We start from the raw sequence: 20,660 nt of genomic DNA, 5'->3' as shown, positions 1-20,660 counted from the left end.
ACATTTTTTCCTGGGCAGGAGTTGGGGGGCTTCAAGAGGGCGGAAGGGCCGGGCTAAGATCCTTTCCCTGTGGCTGCGCTGCCTGGCGGACCTCTGGGACCTCGCGAGGGGCACCTATTCTTGCCGCCGCTCGGGGGTCCCCAGAGGGCCGGGAGCTCCAGCAGCCTTGAGCCGGGGCCTCCTGGAGCACCCCTGCCTGGTGCGCGGCGCTCCCTGCTCGAAGGCGCGGACGGGCCGGTCTCCCCTCCCTCGGGTCCAGGGTGCAGGTGCGGCAGGTCCGCGCCCCGCAGGCGTGGCCAGGCAAATGAGGCGTCTCACCTTCCAGCTGTCGTCGAGCGCCGCAGTCTCCGCTGAGATCCGACGGTTCGCCGATGCCGTTGCCGCCGGTGCCCCCGCACCGTCCCGGACCCCGCCGGTGGCGGCCGCTGCGGGGCCTGGAGTGCGTGTTGCTGGGCGACGGCGCGGTGGGCAAGACCAGCCTGGCGCTCAGCTACAGCACCAACGGCTTCCCCGCGCGCTACGTGCCCACGGCCCTCGACCGCTTCTCGGGTACCGTCGCGGCGGCTCCGCCACGGGAAGGGCGCTGCCTTAGTCCGGCGCCGGGTGCGGAGGCTGGCGGGTGGCGGAGGGGCCGGGCGCGCGGGAGCAGAGTCCCCCGGGGCGGCCCGGCGAGGAGGGGATCAGAGTCGCGTCGGCGGCTCGCCTTCCTCTTCTGGCTGGCGGACCCCCTTGGCTAACCTCAGCGCCTGTTGTGTTTCCCCAGCTGTGGTCCAAGTGGACGGCGCCCCCATCTGTCTCCAGCTGTGCGACACCGCCGGGCAGGTAAGGGCTTGTCTGGAGCCCCGGAAAGCGGCGCCTGGGAAGCCGGACGGGCGGCCCTCCAGCCCGGAATTCAGGCTGCCGCGCGCGACGTTGTTTTTACTGCCGGAATCGGCGGCCCAAAATTTGGCTCGAGGCGCCTCGCCAAAGTGGATCCCGCGGATCCGGCTGCGGCTTTTTGGAGTCCTTTGGAAGCGAGTCGGGCTCAGCTCCAAGGAGAGCAGCCTCCCCCGGGCGGGACCCCCAACGGACGGAGGCAGCCCCGCTCTCTTTGGTCCCCACTCTGCTTTATTCCCGCCTGGGATACACCCTGGTTCCCAGATCCCCACTCCGAAGAGTTGGGGCTCTCTTTGCTGGCCTCTAGCTTCTTTCCAGTTGCCCCCACCCCCAGTGTGGGGAGGCAGGCACTCTGCACACATGTAGGCATGCTCAAAATTCCAATGATCGTTTATTACATTATTAATGCAACGAGCACAGGGTGGGGGTGGGGCTTTCAGGGCCTCCTGTTTACAGCTGTCACGTTGGCATTGCCTCCAAAGCAAACTTTGGCCGGGCTTCCTGACCTGCTTACCCTGAGCATAGATTTGCAAAGGCCAAGGCTGGGCTCTGGATGGGGGCCAGGTTTCTAGGAGTGAGTGGTGAGTCTCTCCTCATGCAGTGCCCTTCCCGCTCTGCTGCCAGGATGAATTTGACGCCTTATGGCAGACCTGCTGCCCAAAGGCCGACGTCTGCCTGCTCTGCTTCAGCGTGGTGGCACCCACCTCCTTCCGGAACATTGCAGACAAGTGGTACCCGGAGGTGCGTCGCCACTGCCCTTCCGCCCGAGTGCTGCTGGTGGGGACTCAGTCGGACCTGCGCCAGGACGTCAAGGTGCTGATTGCCCTCTCCCAGCGTCAGGAGAAGCCAGTGCCTCCTGCAGCCGCCTGCTCTCTGGCCAGGAAACTGGGCCTGGCCGGCTATGTGGAATGCTCAGCCCTCACCCAGCAGAACCTGAAGGAGGTCTTTGACACTGCAATTGTGCTGGGGTTGCGAGCCGGCGAGGGCCCCAAGGGGCAGAGTGCCCCCCCCAGCTGCATCTGGGCTCTCTCCAAAGACTGGTGGAGCAAGTACGTTTGTGTGCGGTAGCCCAGGTTACAGCATCCTGCCCCCTAACCCCCCCACCCTAGGGATGGGGCCTGGTGCTGGGATCCTCCATGAACTGGTACATTGTGATGCATTTCTCCTGGGTCGGGGGCCCAGGAGATGCCCAGAGCTGTGCCCCTCCTGAACCATCGCGCCTTTCTGTAGCCTGCCCTCTGTGGTGAAAGCCTCAAGCAGGGGAGGGCTGTCTGTGCAGGAGAGTGCCCACCAGGGCTCTTCCGAAGTGCTGAGGAAGGGCAGATCAAGGCTATCCTCACTCACTGAGCACAAAAAGGGGGGGGGGAAGGCCTTGGGTACTCGAGGGGCAGAATGAAATGGAGCGCCTGTCATAATCATCTCAAGTGACGGTGGAAAGTTTTGACCAAGGAGTTGATTTTATTGTTTTAGACAGAAATGCATAAATCAATTGTATGATTTTTATAAGTGAAATGACATGCTTTAAAAATATGGTTAACAAAATGTTTCAGAGAACTGGATTTTTTTTATTACATACAGTAGGCAAATCCCTGGCCTTAATCTCAGAGCCCTTGTTCTGATGCAGCCTGCTGACTTCTAGCCTCCTTCTCTACCTTGGGATCCCTCAGCAGTGCAACTGGGGTTATTAATTCCGGCCTCTCTCTATCCTGCTGATCTTCCAGCTGTAGCGGCTGCAGCTCCACAGAGTGACAGGAGTGCCCAGAGCCAGCTGATCACCCTGCCCAAATATCTTTATGGAAGAAATAATTTGAGGTGGGGTGAGGTTTCTGCTCCCCTGGGCTTTCTGCACTAAATATCTGCTTTGCAAACATTATCTGTTTAAATGTATTTTCCCCTAAACAGAGTATTTGGGACACTCCCCCATGACCCCCCAAGGTGTAGGTATTCTGAGAGAAGAATAGGGTCCGTGGTGCTGAGATTGCTTGTTTTCTTGCAGACCTTTCGTTACCTAAACTAGGTAACATCATCCGTCCTAGTACAGAGGAGCTTTCTGCACAAGGCAGAAGCAATGAAACATTAAATCTGTGGCCTGGCAGTGTTGTGCGCTTGGCATGATGTAATGGGGCTTGTGAGGTTAATATTAACTGGAGCAGGGGTTGGAGTTGAGCTTTGTTGATAACGAGGAAGTGTATATTTAATAGCAGCAGCAGTTCAGCCTCCCTCCTGCCACCTGCTGTCAATCCAGGCTCTTTCAGGGTAATCTGCTTCTTCCTCCCCCAGTCCTGAAAACTGCCCAACCCAGAAAGGGTGACTCACACAACAGAATGCCAGATGAGGAGGAGAGGGAGGGAAGACATCTAGGCCCAACCTGCCCTTCAGGGTAGCAGAGATGCCAAGAAGAGGATCACACATTGTGCTACGTTTGGGGGTGGGGGGGTTAGCGTTCAGTTGGAGTTAATCAGAATAGAGCTGGAAGGGACCTTGGAGGTCTTCTAGCCCAGCCCCCTGCTCAAACAGGAGACCCCTATACCATTTCAGACAAGCGGCTATCCAGTCTCTTCTTAAAAACCTCCAGTGATGGAGCACCCACAACTTCTGGAGGCAAGCCCTTCCACTGGTTAATTGTCCTCGCCGTCAGGAAGTTTCTCCTTAATTCCAGGTTGCTTCTCTGTTTGGGCAGCTTCCATCCGTTGCTTCTTGTCCTGCCCTTCTGGTGCTTTGGAGAATAAATTGACCCACTCCTCCTTGTGGCAGCCTCTCAAATACCGGAATGCTGCTATCATGTCCCCCCTAATCCTCCTTTTCTCTAGACTAGCCAAACCCAAATCCTGCAACCATTATTCATACGTTTTAGTCTCCGTGCCTTTGTTCATCTTAGTGGTTCTTCTCTGCACTTTTTCCAAAGTCTCAACATTTTTTTCCCTGGCAGAGACAGAGTGTTCCTGCCAAGAGCAACTTGTCTCTTCTGCCAGCCTCCCAGAGCGGGCTTGTGGGAGCCTGTGTGGCTGGAGGGGAGGGGAAAGGCTCAGTGAGGTGTGGGGGGAGGGTCCAGCTGCCTTGCCAGTGTCTCCCCACAGGTTGAGGAATAAGGTTCCACCAGGCTGTGGGGGGCTGCCTGTGGTGCGTGAGTGTGCACGTGCCCCTCTGCTGCCAGCTCAGCCAGTGCTTTTTAGCTTTTGTGGCTTGCCCTTGGTTCCTTCACGGTCCCAGGATTTCCTGACCCAACAGCCTTTCCACGTGAGTGAGTCCACGAGTGCACAGGGACTGTGAGAACAAAGATTTAACGAGAGCCTTGGCTGAAGGGAGGAGATGCCCAGCTTCCCAGAGGCAACAACCCCCCCCCCTTTTCGTCCCTTGCAAAGATGGGTTGCAATATCCCCTTTTGGAGCACCCGGATCCTGGGCTTCAGCAGAAGAACCAGTCGAACCAGCAGCCATACAAACGCCTCCCGTACAGGGATCCGGGTGGAAACGGCACTGGGCACTAGGCCACATCCTCCCCCCACGGCCACAGATGTTCTTGCATAGCCACTTGGCCATACGGCTTGCCTCTGAGGGGTTGTAGAGCCATGCCACGCCCGGGCCAGGTGGAGATTTTTTTTTTAATTTTAATTCCATTTATATCCCGCCCTTCTCCGAAGACTCAGGGCGGCTTACAAGCTTAGCCACAGCCTTCATTCTATGTATATGCCTGCTTATTAGGGCTTTCACACACAACTCCGTCTCAGCTGGCCCGGGGGGTGGGTTCCCCGGAAGAAAGGCAGGCAAGCGCCTTTCTGAGAGCCAGCCGTGATGCCCCGCGGGGACTCCCCAATAACTCAGCCCATTGCTTTGGCTGAATGCCCCGCGGGGACTCCCCAATAACTCAGCCCATTGCTTTGGCTGAATGCCCCGCGGGGACTCCCCAATAACTCAGCCCATTGCTTTGGCTGAATGCCCCGCGGGGACTCCCCAATAACTCAGCCCATTGCTTTGGCTGAATGCCCCGCGGGGACTCCCCAATAACTCAGCCCATTGCTTTGGCTGAATAAAGGCAGGCGGGAGCAAGCGCACGCACCACGCCCCCTACCGGGCGGTCTGCGCTCCTGCCCCCGCGCCGCCCTTTTGACACCTTCCGTGGCCAGGCAGCGTTCCTCCGGTTGGCGGCGCGGCCTGAGCCTCAGCCGCAGAGCCCGTGGCCGGCACTTCCTTCCGCGCGCGGGGCGGGCCGGTCTTGGCGTGAGTCTCGCGGCCCTCCCGGCTCCGCGGCTCTTCCCTGCGCCCTCCGGAGCGTGCCCGGGGGCCTTCCCCACGGCGTGGACGTCATCTCCCCGCGACGCCCGTCTCGGCCGGTTCCTCGGGCGCCGCCATATTGCGCGACGAGGCCGGCCGGGGCGAGGGCCGCCGCGTCGCCCGCCATGTCGGAGACCTACGGTGCGTGGGCGGGGGGGCGCGGGGGGGCGCGGGGGGGGGGGGCGCGGCGGCGGGGGGGGCTCTGCACGGGCTGCCTCCCGTCCCTCTGTCTCCCCCGCAGACTTCCTCTTCAAGTTCCTGGTGATCGGCAGCGCCGGCGCCGGCAAGTCCTGCCTGCTGCACCAGTTCATCGAGAGCAAATGTGAGTCGCGGGGGGGGGGACCCGGGGACCCGCCTCGGCCCGGGGCTGCGAGGGGGCGGGAGGGACGAGCCCGGGCGGCTGAAGCTCCCGCGGGCCTCTGCCGGGCTGCAGGCGGCGCCTTCCGGCTCCTCTGCGAGCGAGGGAGCCACGGCGCGGTCGCTCTCTCAGCCGCTGCCTCCTCCAGGTCCCGGGCCTGGCTCGGGCCGCCTCGCGTGACCCGCCGCCCTCTTGTCCCTCTCGGTGCCCGGCAGTCAAGCAGGACTCCAACCACACCATCGGGGTGGAATTCGGGTCGAAGGTGGTGACTGTCGGCGGCAGAACGGTGAAGCTGCAGATCTGGGACACGGCTGGGCAGGAGCGGTTCAGGTAAGCCGCGGGCCTGGGGGTCCGGCCCTTTACGGGGGGCCTTGGAGAGGGGAAAAAACAACCCCAGTCGTTGAGGGGGGGGCCCTTGCGCTTCTTTGGGGAAAACGGGAAGATCCCTGCTTGCCATGCCTGAAGAGTGGGACCCTCTGGGCACCGGGAGACCAGCCCAGGTAGTGCCAGACTAGGAAGGGTAGCTGGAGTAACCAGTTTTAGATTAGCAGTGGTATAAAGTATATTTATAAAGTAGATTTTCATGATAGCATGTGTTGCAGGGATTGTACAGATTCACCAAAGCTTGCAAGATCAGCCATCTGCTGTTTTTTGTGGTTGATGTGATGCTTAGTTGTTAAAGTTCTGTTTTAAAAAAGATGTCAAGGACTTATGTGGGGGGAGAGGTTCCCTCCTGATTAAGATTGATTTGTGCAAGGCTTCAGATGCCAAAATCTCCTCTGAAAGAAAACGCTTTGTCTGGAAGTTTGAATCCAAACCTAGCCTCACTTGTTCTGTTACCTCACAGAAGGATTCAGAGTAATTGTGGCTCTAACTGCACAGCCTAGCATCTAGGAACCCACTTAGAAATAAGGCTCAAGTTAGCATTTGCGAGTGCCCTTTCCATTGTTTGCATTACATCCAGTCTGCCGTACCTGTATGAAACCTTATTTACTTCTCTCTAGGTCTGTTACTAGAAGCTACTACAGGGGTGCAGCGGGGGCACTTTTAGTGTATGACATCACGAGGTGAGCAGTTGCAACTCCATCTCTTGCTTTTCAGGGAAAGGAATTCCTGGGAAGGGGCCATTTCAGCTATGGCTGTTCACAGACAATTTTCATTGTAGAAAAAAAGCTGTGATGCTGTTTCTTAGAGGAAATTTTAGTGCAGGGAGATTTTGGGGAGGAAACCAGTGAAGCAGCTTGTGCAGAAATCTGTTTCCTTTCCTTCTTTGGGCCAAAACCACCTCTGAGCTTCCCAGTCATCTGCTTGTCTGGCATTCAATCGGTCAATTCCATCTTGCAGCAGAGAGACCTACAATGCCTTGACCAATTGGCTAACAGATGCCCGGACTCTGGCCAGCCTCAATATTGTAATTATTCTGTGTGGCAACAAGAAGGATTTGGATGCTGACCGAGAAGTCACTTTTTTGGAAGCTTCTCGTTTTGCTCAGGAGAATGGTAATGGGGATTGGGGGGGGTGAGGCTGGCTGGGCTGGAGGAAGCTGAGCCCCCGGAACCTTGCTTTTCCTGGGGGCAGCTCAGTGCTGCTGGGTTGAGAGGGGAGCATTTGCTCCTGGCTTCCTTCCTGGGCCACCTGGGCGCTTAACCTGCTGGACTAAAGCAGGGAGAGTTGGCCGTGGTGAGCTGCTGCTGAGTTGCTTTGGGCTGGAGCAGCCAGCTCAGGTCAACTGCTGGGTGGTTTTCCCCAGGATCCACCTCTTGTCGAGGGCTGGAGATTCTGGAAACCCTGGGAGGCCTGGACTTGATCTCCAATAACCCCCCTCTCCTCCCCTTGCTTTGGGTTTGTCCCACCTATCCGTTGCTTTAACCAGACTCACCTCTGGGCGCAGAACATTACATTGAAGCATTAAGGCAGCGGTTTTAATCCAGCGCTTCTTACCTGGCAGAGCTGATGTTTCTCGAGACCAGTGCCTTGACTGGAGAGAATGTAGAAGAAGCTTTTATGAAATGTGCACGGTCCATACTGAATAAAATAGAATCAGGTGTGTCACTTTTTTAGCAGATTTATGAACCATCTCAGTCCTGAAGGACTCTGTGGTGTATAACTATGGAAACTGTTGTGCATTCAGCAGTACAAGTCTTTTGGTTAATCCCTCAATTTCCTGGGCCAGAGGCGGAAAGATGCAGCTTAGGGGTTACGGTCAGAATGGTTTTGAGCTGGTTGAAATTGGGTAGAACTCGTTCTCCCAAGCTCTGGACAATATGCCAAGGCCAGGTGGCTACCCTAGAGCCCATACCCTCTTTGGGTAAGTTGACACATGCGGTAAAGGGGCTTTGGAACCAAGGGAGCATTGTGGGGCTGTGCTTGGCTGTGGGAGAATGTGGCCAAAGCCAGTGGTGGCTGAGTGTCTCTTCCCCCACCAGGTGAGCTCGACCCGGAGAGGATGGGCTCAGGTATCCAGTATGGAGATGCGTCTTTGAGGCAGCTGCGGCAGCCCCGGAGCAGCCAGGCACAGACGCGGCAGCAGTGCACCTGCTAGGGCCCAAGTCCCCACCGGCTTGCAAGGTGAGCCTGGGAGCTGCTCTCTGCAGTGCTGCTGCCATTCAGCGCCCTCTGCCTCCTGCACCTGAAGCTGGGCTGCCTGGGCAGGGGACCCTTCCCTTTCCATTTCAGAAAAAGGGGTGACTAGCAGTGCTTCTAGCCCTTGGCCCCACCGCGTGGCCTGCTCAGCCCCCATGCATTGGAGCCACGGACAAGAAGCACACGTGGGCCCCTTTTCCTTCAGCGACCTTTGAGTGGGGATTGGAGAGCTTTGGTGAACAATCTCCAGCCGCTGTGTGGTCGGGAGGCTTCAGCCGTGAGTCCATCTCCCAGAGGGAGGTGCGAAGAACTGTACGCCGTACTTCTCTTTCCTCAGTCCTGGAACTCCGCTGCTCTGGGCCCAGGGCTACATGAAGCCTCTCCTTCTGTTTGGTTCTGCAAAGCAACAGGCCTCGTGGGCTGAAGACCCTGCTGCACCCCCTGTGGTGGCTGCCACAGCCACTGCCGCTTCCTTCCCCTCGCCTTGCCTCCCATCCGAAGGAGAAAGGTTGTGAGTTCAACTCTCAGGTTCCCTAGCAGAAGGTTGGCACCAGCAGCTGTGGCCAGGCCCCTGCATCCGGCCGCTCACGCACTGCGGCTCCCCAAAGGTGTGGGTGCCCATAGAGGGTGGGGGCTTTCTTGGCCCCTTGGAGTGACTACTTCTGCACTCCATAGCTGCCTCCAGCTGAATAGCAGCCGATCCCTCTGATTGGGAAGGAGTGTCCAGGTCCCTTCTGGGATCCTCTACGTTTTTTCTTCCTGTTAAAACCTTGTGTTTCACGTTGCAATGAATCTCAACCCGCTTTAAGAAGTCAGGGGGCGGGGGCAGATTGGAGCACAGTTGTGGTGGTGGAAACTTTGGTGTTGTTTGCAGCATCCCCAGCACTCCCCTTGGCAGGGTGGGGTCCCGGGTGAGTGCCTCTCCCCTCCAAGTTCGCTTGTGCAGGATGGCGTTTCCATGCCTTGTTTCACTTCCGGCCCCCTCTTCTGCTTGGCCAGTGCCTCTGCTTGCATCCCTCTCTTTTCCTGGGGCTGCAGTGGCTGGGCCAGCCCAGGCCAGTGGGCAGGTTGGCTTGGCTTCTTGGAGGCGGGGGGTGTTGGCCTGGAGTTGATGGAGCGAGAAATGCCTACTTTGGGCAATTCCTGTGAGCTCTTTTGTGGGTGATTTGCTCTGGGCTGGTCCACAGCAAGGAAACCACAGCACCGGCAGAATAATATCCGCTTCCTACTGGTGTGGGAAGCCGTGGGGATATTGCCCCCCCCAGTGCTTGGATCCCCCTCGTGCTTTCAAGTATTGCAAGATGTCCGTATCTCTAGAACCTTTGACCAGGCACCAGCCTGAGAGGCAAAAGTCCCATGGTTGACAAAGCACCTCTGACTTCCAAAGAGCACAGTCCTGAGTTTTGGCACATGAAAAAAATCACTAGGTTGTGGAACTGCCCACAGCACTTGGTGGCCAGTGCCGGTGTGTCCTCCCTCTGCAGCTAAAGCTGTCTGGGTCCTGGAGAGGAGAGGATGGTTTGGTGGAGATCTCTTGAGAGGCATCAGCTCTGAGGAGGAGGATTCCCCCCCCCCCAATTGCAATAGTTTCCCTTAATCCTCTGACCTGCCTCCCTCCCGTGGAGATGTTTAAGGTTTAAGGTTTAAGGTTTTATTTAATTTGTATACCGCCCTTCTCCCTAGGGACTCAGGGCGGTTCACAGGGCATATATAAATAACAATACAAAAGTTAAAAAAGATTAAACCAATGCCCAATTAAAACAATAATACCATTCTAAAACAACAATTTAAAACCCATAATCCCCCATCAGGCCAGACCAGCTAATTCAAATAAGTGGGTCTTCAAGCCGCGACGGAAGGTTCGGAGGTCTGATGCCATCCGGAGCTCCACCGGCAGTTGGTTCCATAATGCCGGAGCGCCCACAGGGGCCAGGAACTCTCTTCTCTTTCACAGCCTCCCTGTGTGTTGATCCACATTTGCATGGATCCTCGGGGTTTGCCATCCATCCAGAATGAGGCCTGGTTCCAGAGGGTGGCAAGCTGCCTTGGTTTGGAATTTGCTAGGCCAGAAGTCCCCCTGCTTCACTGAGGAAGGATAGGAAAACTAAGCGTAGAATTGCAGGCTTGACCTGGCAGTTCCTGTGGCCGTGGAGGGCTGTACCCCTTGCTCTGAGTTGGGGGCTTTTTCCTCCTCCCCCCTCCCCTCCCTTCCTAGTTTTATCATCACATAATGGGAAGGTCAGAACCTGGAGGTGGGGTCTCCTTCTGTTTTCTGTTGGAATGTGGGCATCGATGCTCCTTCTTGTGTTCTGCTTGGATTGATCTGGGAAGGTTTCGCTTCCTCTCCCGCTGAGCCCTCCAAAAGAAAGGAAGGTGAAAAGGGGACCTGGTTTGGATTTTATTTTTAAGTATAATGTTTACCTTTGTTGTTATTTATTCTTCTGTGTCAAGGGCAGGAACTTGGCGGGTGGGGTCCCTCCTGGGTTGCTTCTGCAGATTGTCCCTCTCTGCTCCTGCTTTGATTCCCTGAAGCTTTGTAGGAGGAGGGGGAGTTCTTCGCACAGGCTTTCCATCCAGAGTTGAACAGCTGACTGTTGTAAGCTGTTTATAACCTAAATCTTCCGGTTTATTTTGTTTTCCTGTAAATGCAAACATTCCCTCCAATTTTAAGGCTGTGAATATGATACTCATACATAAAACATTTTTTTTTCTTTTACAAATGTCGGAAGGGTGATGCTTTTCTTCTTTTTGAAGCAGTACATAAACGTTAACTGAGCAGCAGAAGGACCGACTGCTGGTGGTACAGAAATAAGTGTTGCTCGTGGGGGAAGATACCAGGCTGCTGTGGTTTCTAACCACGGCTGATCTGCTTTGGGAACCTGGTAAGCAGGGCCTTCAGCTAATGGCTCTCCTCTTCCCCGCCATGAGTGAGCTGAGTCAGGCATAGGACAGCGGGCCCTCTAACTACTGTCTAGAGCAGGGGTCTCCAACCTTGGCAACTTTAAGCCTTGTGGACTTCAGCTCCCAGAATTCCCCAGCCAGCACATGCTGACTGGGGAATTCTGGGAGTTGAAGTCCAGAAGGCTTAAAGTAGCCAAGGTTGGAGATCCCCGCTCTAAAAGTCCTGGTGCTGCTGCATCTCCATCGTGCCCTCTGGTGGCAGGAGCCGTTTCCTCTATAATTTCTGCAGCCTCCTTTTAAAACCAAGTTAAGCCTTTGCTGTGAAGTGCTGAAAACCCTCCATTGTTTCTCCACCCAGAAAGCTAAGCCCAAAAGCGCCCTCCTTCCCTTAACTCGGGCGATGGATCTTTCCCTCTCGTGGACATCTTAGGCTTGGTGGTCATAAAGCAGCTTGCCAAATGTCCCTGCCCTTACTTGTGGGCAAGGTCCAAATTATTTATTCTTTCCAAAGGTAGCTGAATCCAAAGTCTGTCACCCCCAAATGAGGGGAAGAGCAAGCCCTGCAGTTTGCCATAAGGAGGCTCTAATAGAGGAAAAAATGCTTTACAACTGACCGAGAGGCAAAAGAACTCCAAGGGAGAAATGGGCATTTTTCACAGTGTGAAAAAAATGACAGGAGAATTAAGACTCTTGTTATAAACTGACCCTGTGCTTTACTCTTGAGAGGGAAGGATAAGGAAGCACCGGATCCCCGATTCTCCCTTTTTTGTAGACAAATTCTATAGCCCTTTAGTAACAAATCAGCATTGTAACAAGAAGCCATCAACTGAGAAAGTATATGCAATGACCACATCAAAGAATGATTCTGTGGTTACTTAATTCAGACAATCCTTACTCGAGTTCTCCACGATTTACATGCATTCACGCATTTCTTGACTGTAACTGAACAGAAATTAAATGGAAATTAAACAAAAAAAATGGAAAACTATCAGAAAATAAAGAGCAGCAATTAAGAGATCAGTTTTAATCCATGGAGCACCTCTTCCGAAAGGAAGGTTCTTGCCGCCTCCTCCAAATCAGCAGAGCAAGAGGCTGGCCGGGACCCACAAAGGATCCCGCCACAAATGACTCTCGCCTGGTTGTGATCTGAAAGTGAAGGTGCATCTTAGCTGAGCTCCCAAAACAGGAACCCAGGCGGGTGTTCTTTCAATTTAGAGGAGGAACCGCAAACGGCCTCTGCTGGCTGAAACTGGGTGGGTGGGCTTAGTTGGGAACCTTCCAAGATGCCCCCTCTAAACGCTTGGGATGGGAGGGTTGGGAGGGACCTCCAGGCAGTCAGCTCTTCACCAAGACCCTTGGTGGGTAGCGGCCTCGGATTCTGGCATTCCCAAAATCCCGGGCGGAGTGGGGCTTCCAGCTTCATCACATTAGTGGGGTGCCACAGACAGGCAGAGCCCTAGAAAGACAGCATGGAAGAAAGCGCCCCTTTGGATTTGCCTGCAGCATGTGGGGGGAAGGGAATGGGGGAGACGGCAATCTCAGATCAGAACCCCTCGACCAGAGCTAGCTCCCCCCCCCCCCGATGCTTTGATTTTCCAGCCTTTTGGAAAATCAAGGCAATTCCTGGAAAAGAGGAAACAGATGGTCTCTGTGGGGATGGTACGCGTGGGCACTTCGGAAGTGTCGAGTTCTTTTGCGTTTGGTGCTTGGTGCCATGGAAGATCCTCCCGCCCTCTCCCTTTTTTGCATGTTGAAGAGTTTTGGAAACTGCAAAAGTTGTGTGTGAGAGAGACAGAAAGAAAGGAACGTTTTGTCCAACCTGGAGGAGCAACTCCTCCTCCTCTTCCTCCGAAAACCTACCGGGCGGCGGAGGACGCTGGGGAGGTGCCGCCTTCGGGGAGCGCTTGGCCGGATCGAGTCGGGAGAAGCCCCGCTTCAGGCCAAGGGGCGAAGGGCCAAGAGCTTCGCCCCGGGGCCCGACCTCCGCTGGCTGGAAAGGCGCGAGGTCTGCCCGGAGTTGCCGCGGGGTAGGAAGCGGCGGGGCCCGCTCTGGGACCGGAGGGGTCACGGCCGCGGGAGAGCAACACGCCGGGCCGGGCGCATCGGCTTTCCGCGCCCTCCGACCCCGCGGAGCTCCCGGAACAACGCGGCTCGGGGCGCCGCTTCAAAACCGGCTTCGGCCAGAAGGCGAAAGGCTGGGAGGGTAGGAAGGAGGAGAGGCGGCCCCGGCGCTCCCAAGGGCCGTTTCCGTTTCCTCTGTTCGAGGCCCGAGCGCGGGGGGCGGCACCGGGGGCCGGCTCGCTCCCGGGAAGCTGCCCGGCTGGCGCCTGGCCAGAGGCCGGGAGGACAAGCGGAGGTTCCAGCGCAGGTGAGAATCGCCTGGCGCGCGCTGAGGACTAGCCCCTTTCCGAGCAGAGCCGCGGCTGCCTCGAAGGTGACGGCCCTTCCTGGGGGTGGGTGGCGGAGACCGTCGCCAGCCAGCCCGGTCCCCCTCCCCCGCGGAGGGCAGCCCGACAGCCGCGTCCCCAGCGCGCCCACCCGCAGCTGCCAGAGGCGGCGATGGGGGGGGGGGCGAAGTTGTTCCTCATTTGCTTCCCTGGGACTCGACCGTGGCGGCGCTTCGTGCCTCGGTTTGCCCGCAAGACAGCGGCCCCTCCCGCCTGGGTCTCAGGTTGCCCCCCCCCACAGCTGTTCGCCGTTTGTGGGATGGCAGACCAGCCAGTCTCTGCCCGCAGGCCAGGGATGATGGGACCTGGCAACGTCCGGCGTGGGAGGGGCGCCAGAGTGTCGTGCCGCCCCCCTCCCCCCCAGCGTCCCACGCCGCCTCGTCCCTTCCCGTGGATAGTGGAGGGGGGCGCGGCGCGCTTGGGAGCGCTGAGTCTGCTCGGGGCCTTTGCGAGCTCGCCCCCTTCTCTCCCTCCCGTAGGCAACCGGGCCCGGCCCCTCCCGCGGCCGGCAGCCCCTCCGGGTCCGCGCTGGGCCGCCCCGGCCCCTACACGATGTTGCCGGCCCGCGCCGAGCGCCCCCCGGCCCCGAGATGGACGCCTCCCGCCCGGTGGGCCCTGCCGTAGGGCTGCTCCCGGGCCCGGGCAGCCAGGAGGCGGCGGAGGCGGGCCGCGCGGAGGGCAAAGGGCTGGCCGTGCGCGGCCTCCTCTGGCTGGCCCTGACCCGGGAGCTCAAGCGGCCCGGCCCGGAGGCGCGGCGCTCGGGGGCGGAGGGCTCGGCCGAGCGCCGGCAGCGGGGGGAGCCCGTCGGCCAGCTGGCTCGCGACTACGTGGTGCCCTGCCTGAACCGCTACGGCCTCTGCGTGAAGGACGCCTTCCTCGGGGAGGCGCTGGGCGGGCAGGTCCTGGCGCAGGTGGAGGGGCTGCACCGCGGCGGCAAGTTCCGGGACGGGCAGCTGGTGCTTCGCAGAGCGGTGCCCGCCCGCCGCATCCGCGGGGACCAGGTCGCCTGGGTGGAGGGCCGGGAGCCCGGCTGCCGAGCCATCGGCGCTCTCGTGGCCCGCCTGGACGAGCTCATCCTGCAGTGCGCCGGGAAGCTGGGCGGCTACCAGATCAACGGCCGGACGAAGGTGAGCGCAAGGCCGGAGCCCGGCTGGAGGTGCCGTTGCCCGGGCTCAGCCCCCCCCCTGCGGGCCGCCCTCCAGCCGGCCCCTCGGGCGGACGCGGCGACGGGGGCAGGCCAAGGGATCCGGTCTCCGGTGGTCCTGGGCCCCCCTTGAGGGCGCTAAAGGCCATCGACTGCTGCTGGACGGGGCTTGGAATAGGGCAGCCCGAGACAAAAACCGATCCCCCCCCCGAAAGACCTCGGTGCTTTTGGCTCCTCCTGGGACTGCCCTGGGTCTCTGTTTCCCGGTGTACTGGAAGGGAGGCTGCTGGGTGAATGTCCTCTTTATTACCTGGGGAGGGGCGGGCAGCTGTGGATGATGGGTGATGGGAGTGGTCCTCCTGGTCTTTTCTGCTGTGGATTTCAGGACAAGGAGGGAAATAAGCATCTTTCTCCCCCCCCCCCACTTTGGAGGCATGTGGTTGGGCTGAGTCCTGAAGGGAGGGGGGAAGTGAGAGGGGCTGTGGGGCTCCTGGAGAAGGTTTAGGATGAGTCTGGGCTTCTGGAGTGGATACTTGTCCTCAGCTGGGTGTGTCCACCAGCCCTCTCTGACTTGTGGAGCCCCTCGGAAGAGGCTCCTTCCCTCTGCCAATCTTGCCAGCCTGTGCCCCAGAGGGACCCTGCCCCCCATCCCTGAAGTAATAAGAGGCGCCTCAGAGGCCGACACTCCGTTGGACAACAAGCCCTGCCTTCCCTGAGTTGGCATCTTCTCGGCTTTGTCCTCCGGTGACCCTGCAGGGAACATCCACCACGGGGGGGGGGGGGCTGGCAGCAGCCCAGCTGGGAGGGAGCAGATCCTGCCTCACGGGGACTGGATGTCCTCGGTGCTCCCAGAACAGGCTGCTCCAGCCCTGGGTGGGGAGAAGGTCCCTTCTGCAGTGCCACTGGCTGGGAGGTCGGCCTCCGAAGGCAGAGATGGGCTTGGGGGACAGAGAGGGTAGCCTTGCGTGGGGGCCTCCGCCAGCCCACTGCATCCCTCTCGGGGCAGGGCTTTCCCTGCCTCCCACCGCCAGTGTTCAAGTGAACCACAGTTGATGATGAGGACACTTGCAAATAACTTTGCCTCTGAGCATATGCGGAGTCCAGCTTTTGTCCGCCTTGGGTTTGAAGGCGAAACCTCTCTGGTTAGGCAAGGGAGTATGTGTGTGTGGGGACCTCCCCTCTGAAAGGACAGCATCTTGCCTTCTATGTTTGGGGTGCCTGCAGTGAGGGCTTGTGGGTCAAACAGCTCTGAGACCAGATAGGCTGCAGCATTCGCCCTTGGCACCTGTTTGATGGTGGCAGGAGAGTCCATCCCCTGGCATTTGCCCCCCCCAAACACACCTGTTTTGGAATGCTGGGAAGTGCCTTGCCAGGGTGGTCCTTGGCTATGGGGCCCAGGTCATTTGTGCCAACGGGGTGGCTGGAGGGGCAAGGGGCTTTTGGGGGGCAGCCCTAGTGGATTTGCCAGCTGCTCGGTCTCCCCACTTCCCCTCCTCTCCTCCAGGCCATGGTGGCGTGTTACCCTGGCAACGGCCTGGGCTACGTGCGGCATGTGGACAACCCCCATGGAGACGGGCGCTGCGTCACTTGCATCTATTACCTAAACCGGAAGTGGGATAGCAAGGTAGGTAGTGGCGAGGGGGGAAAGCTCTCAGCACCCCCACCTCATGCACAGATCTCTTCCTGTTCCCTGCACCGCCTCTCTTCCAGGCCCCAAATGCACAACGGGGTGCGGGGATGGCCCCTGCATTCAACTGGCCTGCTCTGCAGGGATAGTTTGCAGTGCTTGGATAGTAGAGTCCTCCTCTTCAGGTTTGTGAGAAGTTGCCATCCAAGCTAGGCTGTCTCCCTTTCTGAGATGGCCGGTTCGTTGCTTCGATGCAGATGGGGTGTGAGGAGGGGGCAAGGCTGAAACTCTTGGGTTTTGGTGGGCTTGAGTGTTTCTTCCTTGCCTTCTGAGGCAGCTCTGAGCAGTTATGTCATTAGCTTGAGTTTCCATGTGAACATGACTAAAGAAAGTAAAGTCAACCACAAGCAAAATTTCCAGTCTTGAAAAATGGGAAGTTTAAAGCCCCTCAGAGGGGCTTCTAGAAGGCTGCAAAGAGCGGGTGGGCTTCCCTCGAAGGGAATTTGGGGGTGGAGGGCCGGGGTCTGGGACCGAACTGGGGCCCTTTCGTGGTGAAGGATTGGTTATCACCCAGGCCCACTGTGGGGACGAGGGGCTGCCCTTACGAGGCTCCCATCCTCCACGGCAGTTTGAAGGACCTTCCTTGGCCCCCTCCCCCCCAGGTGCACGGGGGCCTCCTGCAGATCTTCCCAGAGGGTCGCCCGGTGGTGGCCAACATCGACCCCATCTTTGACCGGCTGCTGATCTTCTGGTCTGACCAGCGCAACCCGCACCAAGTGAAGCCGGCCTACGCTACCAGGTGAAGGGGCTGGCGGGAGGGAAAGGGCGGGGCAAGAGCTGCCTGCAAATGAGTTGTCCCCCCCCACAGCATGCAGAGTGATGTGTTGGCAATGAACGGGGGGGGGGGGAAGGCCTTCCTGTTGTGAGCCAGATGCAGCCCCTGCCCCATAGACAGGAAGGCTTCGGACCGTCTGCCTGCCAGGAAAGGGGCAGGAAATTCCAGTGGCAGCGTTAGCGCCCCCAAAGAGGCTGGAGGGCTGGGATGCCAGGCCAGATGACACTGGGTCCCTAGGCTGGAACAGAAGACCCCTACCCTTCCCGTGGGAGGCTTTTGCACTGCTGCTGAGAAAGGCTGGGGCAGGGGGCTTTTCTGTGGGAGGGGTTGCCCTGCTCCTCAGATCAGGCATGTGGGGAAGCTGCTAGGAAGCACAGATTGGGGAAGTATTCTTGTGCCCTACTCACTGATTGCTGTGGGGCTTGTCCTAGAAATACACCCCCCCCATTAGAACAGTCAGGGCTCTCTCAACCCCTCCCCCAGCCCAGCTGCCTCCTGATCTGCTTTCTGCCACCTGCCCAGGTATGCCATCACAGTCTGGTATTTCGATGCCAAGGAGCGGGCCAGAGCCAAGGAGGCGCAGCAGCGGGGTAAGTGTGTGTGTGTGGGGGGGGGCCTCCTTTCAGCAGAGGTGCAGTGGGGATGCTCCCCTGAGCCTGGGCGCTGGAGCCATCTGCCCGCAGCCCCCGGGAGGGTCTTTCCCTGGGAATGGCTAGCCCAGTTAGCTGTGGGGTAGGGCAGAGCCAGCTTTGGAGGCGCCAGAGACTGTTGTCCAGACGGGCTTGGCTGATGGTCAGCAGAGTCAGCCGGTGAGCAGCGAACAGAGGCTGCAGCCCCCTGTGAGGGTCCTTCGGCTTTTGGGGGTGCTTCACAATTGGGGCTCGCAAAGGCTGCAGCAGAGCCAGAAAAGGCGGGCAAAGTGATGGAGGGCAGTTTGGGGAAAGAGCAGGGGGCACCTGCTGATGTGGGGCTCGGCTATGCTTGGGAGGGAGGCTTTCCTTGACCACAGCCTCCCCTGCAGCTTCTGCTCAGAAGGAAGGAGCCTCTTCTGGGATAGGGGCAGACGGCCCCACGTGACGGATGGAAGACCTTGCTGTGGGAACCTGACTGGCAAGGCCCGCCTGTCCTTTGGCCATCCCAGCTGCCTGTGGGTGCTGCCACTGCTGGGCTGGGAAGCCCCAGTGCAGGAATGGGGTCTCGGGGGAGAGAGGGGCCCTGGTGTGCAGGGAGGCACCCTACAAGCCTGGATGTGTGTTTTGCCCCTCCGGCGTGCAGCTGTGCTCTGGCCAGCCTGTAAAGGCAGCTCCACTTTGCACACGGGATGTCCATGGCTGCCCCTCCGGCTTCTGCCTGCATCGCCCATTTGTGGAGGAGGAGAGAGAGAGAGGGGAGCAATAAAGATACCTCATTTGGAAATGCTCTTGGCTGATCTCTGGGGGGCGGGGGGAGGGAGGGCTGACATGCGACCCAGGTGCAAGGGCCCCAGCTGCGTTCCTTGACCGCTGTGCACCCACCCTGATGCCCCACTGTTGGCCTGCTTCCCCCAACAGGCAATGAGAGCTAGGATCACGTCAGTCTGGTCTGTTTCTGGCGAGCAGTATCTCCCCATTTCCTTCCTTGGCAGCCCCAGAGCAAGCCCCCCCCCGGGGTAGGAGTTGTTCCTCTGAACTCTCTTCTCCTTCCTTGGGGGGAGGGCTGTGTTTGGGTTGTCGGAGACAGTTCTCTGCCCTTTTGTCCTGTGAAGCCTCCAGTCCAGAGGTCCGTGGGGAGGCCTGCAGGGAGAGGGGGTGCGAAGGGTGCAGCCAAGGAGGTGGCCAACAGGTGGGGCCCTTGAGCTGAATTGGCAGGGACAGGGACCCCTTGTGACACACACACACACACACACCTGGTGAGGTGAAAACTTCAGTCTAGCTGAAAAGCCGACGTGGAACTTTGGGGATGGGTTGGGGCGGGTCACCGACCATCGGGCATTGCTGGCTTTGGGGCCAAACTGGGCTTGTGACTGAGGACCGTTTGGGCCGTTGTCTCCTTTCCTGACTCTGCATCATGAGAGAAAATCCTCTCCCCAACTTCTCCAGGATGGGAGCAGCCAGATCTGGTGCCAGGAAGTCAGCCAAGAAAGGGCTGAAGTCGAGGATGGCCGGGCCAGGCCCCTAAAGGTTCCTCAGGGCCTCTGCTTAGGGTGCTGGGCTGGGCTGGGGAATGCTGGGAGATGAAGTCCACACTTCTCAAAGTTGCCAGGGTTGAAAAATGCTGCCAGTTAGATCCTCCCTAAGAGGCAGTAAGTGCACAAACAAGCCGAGTGGGGATTTTCTCTGGTGAAGCATCTCCTAGCGAAGACAGCAACAAAGGACCTTCCTCCGCCCGGCTCTCCAGGGCAGCTGAAGCACGCAGGATAAACCTCAGCAAGGCTGGCTCCTTAATCTCCTCTGGCGATCTTGACCTGCTCTGCCGGAGGCGAAACCCGGCGCTCTGTCCCAGGGAGTGGGCAGCTGCTCAGGTGGCAGATCACACGGCAGCCCTGGCACCAGGGGAGGCTGCAGCGGAGGCCCAGCAGGCTGAAGGCCAGGAAACGCCGAGCGATCACTGGGCCAGCTCCCTAGTGTTGTGCATCCACCTCCCCACCCCAAATCGTCCTTTGCCTAGAAGTCAGTACCCCAGTTATTGTGGGAAGACTGGCCACAAGATGAGGGCGCAGGCTCGATCTCTTGCTCTTAAGGGGAGGGGGAGTCAAAGGGAGAAGGAAACCCTGGGGGACGGGGCCCCTCTCAGCCAGAAGTGGCCCCTGCTGCCTTTTACGAATCCTCTTGGCTCTGAATGTCAGGAATCTGAAATGGCTGTTGAAGAGTTTTCTCCAAAATCTGCCGTAGCTTGTGGACAGCCCCACCCCACCAATGGAGCATAGAGAGAGGACCCCCACCACCCAAGTCCTGAAGGAGGGAATTGCTTTTCCCTCTTGCAGGTGCCTGGTGGAGCTGAGAGCAGTGACGGGAGCCTCAGGGAGTGGCAGGGACCGGGCAGCAGAGGCCACGAGGCCTTCCTTCTTTCGCAAGAAGTGGGGAGAACAGCGGCAGTGGGTCAGCTTATCCCAGCCTGCCAGTGGCCTCGTGTGGGCAGCAGCTCCTACCACCCTCATTGAGGATCAGGATGCTGGGCCCTGTGATCCATCACACCTGGAGGGCAGTAGCTTCAACAGCTGCTTGGGAAAATGCTCGGCCCCAGATCTGACCTGGGTCAGGCAGTTCCTCCGGTCCCCAACCAGAGCTCAACCTGCCCAAGGCGAAGCCAGGGGTGCTTCTGCCAGGCCTCTGCTTGCTTCAGTCAGCTGAATCCCCCAAACCCAGGGCTGAGCTGTGGGGGCAAAGAAGCAGGTGGCATTTCAAAGCCTGGTTCTGCATTGCGGATGCTGGTGGCAGGAAGGGTGGTCACCTGTCCTCTTTGGGATGGGTCTCTTCCTGTCCTCCTCTCCACAATACTCAGAGGAAAGACGCAAAGCCGAGGAGGCCACTGGATCCTTGGAGGGACTGCTGTGGATTTCCCCATCCTGGCGAACGAACGATCTGCTCTCTTCCACAGAGGAGAAAAGCCTTGAGAAGAACATCCGTGGCCTCTGAGCCC

The 20,660-nt window shown here is 58.6% G+C and overlaps 3 protein-coding genes across 3 annotated transcripts; all 3 read left to right on the top strand.

Moving 5' to 3' along the window:
• Positions 1–319: 319 nt before the first annotated feature.
• On the top strand, positions 320–2,429 carry LOC310644465 (rho-related GTP-binding protein RhoU-like). Its single transcript, XM_083369454.1, has 3 exons — positions 320–549; positions 764–822; positions 1,501–2,429. Exons 1-3 carry the CDS (start codon positions 372–374, stop codon positions 1,942–1,944), a joined length of 681 nt encoding a protein of 226 aa, XP_083225580.1. The 5' UTR covers positions 320–371; the 3' UTR covers positions 1,945–2,429.
• Positions 2,430–5,001: 2,572 nt separating this feature from the next.
• Positions 5,002–9,494, top strand: RAB4B (RAB4B, member RAS oncogene family). The gene is made up of 8 exons (XM_083370065.1): positions 5,002–5,288; positions 5,389–5,469; positions 5,721–5,835; positions 6,510–6,572; positions 6,850–7,004; positions 7,454–7,549; positions 7,932–8,073; positions 8,426–9,494. Exons 1-7 carry the CDS (start codon positions 5,273–5,275, stop codon positions 8,045–8,047), a joined length of 642 nt encoding a protein of 213 aa, XP_083226191.1. The 5' UTR covers positions 5,002–5,272; the 3' UTR covers positions 8,048–8,073; positions 8,426–9,494.
• Positions 9,495–13,212: 3,718 nt separating this feature from the next.
• On the top strand, positions 13,213–18,452 carry EGLN2 (egl-9 family hypoxia inducible factor 2). Its single transcript, XM_083370064.1, has 6 exons — positions 13,213–13,357; positions 13,916–14,563; positions 16,085–16,204; positions 16,870–17,006; positions 17,565–17,632; positions 18,064–18,452. Exons 2-6 carry the CDS (start codon positions 14,027–14,029, stop codon positions 18,117–18,119), a joined length of 918 nt encoding a protein of 305 aa, XP_083226190.1. The 5' UTR covers positions 13,213–13,357; positions 13,916–14,026; the 3' UTR covers positions 18,120–18,452.
• Positions 18,453–20,660: the final 2,208 nt, after the last annotated feature.

The sequence above is a fragment of the Vipera ursinii genome (genome assembly GCF_947247035.1).
Source record: "Vipera ursinii genome assembly, chromosome: 9".
Taxonomy (NCBI): Eukaryota; Metazoa; Chordata; class Lepidosauria; order Squamata; family Viperidae; genus Vipera; species Vipera ursinii.
Note: the sequence above shows the minus strand (reverse complement) of the source record. Positions and strands in the feature narration are given on the sequence as shown.

What these genes read in the sequence shown, in the direction of transcription:
- LOC310644465 (XM_083369454.1), top strand. Translation starts at nt 372, where the DNA reads ATGCCGTTGCCGCCGGTGCCCCCGCACCGTCCCGGACCCCGCCGGTGG. An exon ending in GGCCCTCGACCGCTTCTCGG is followed by an intron (nt 550 to 763) that starts GTACCGTCGCGG and finishes GTGTTTCCCCAG; the next exon opens with CTGTGGTCCAAGTGGACGGC. An exon ending in TGTGCGACACCGCCGGGCAG is followed by an intron (nt 823 to 1,500) that starts GTAAGGGCTTGT and finishes CTCTGCTGCCAG; the next exon opens with GATGAATTTGACGCCTTATG.
- RAB4B (XM_083370065.1), top strand. An exon ending in TCGTTTTGCTCAGGAGAATG is followed by an intron (nt 7,005 to 7,453) that starts GTAATGGGGATT and finishes CTTACCTGGCAG; the next exon opens with AGCTGATGTTTCTCGAGACC. An exon ending in ACTGAATAAAATAGAATCAG is followed by an intron (nt 7,550 to 7,931) that starts GTGTGTCACTTT and finishes TTCCCCCACCAG; the next exon opens with GTGAGCTCGACCCGGAGAGG.
- EGLN2 (XM_083370064.1), top strand. Translation starts at nt 14,027, where the DNA reads ATGGACGCCTCCCGCCCGGTGGGCCCTGCCGTAGGGCTGCTCCCGGGC. An exon ending in AGATCAACGGCCGGACGAAG is followed by an intron (nt 14,564 to 16,084) that starts GTGAGCGCAAGG and finishes CCTCTCCTCCAG; the next exon opens with GCCATGGTGGCGTGTTACCC. An exon ending in AAGCCGGCCTACGCTACCAG is followed by an intron (nt 17,007 to 17,564) that starts GTGAAGGGGCTG and finishes CCACCTGCCCAG; the next exon opens with GTATGCCATCACAGTCTGGT.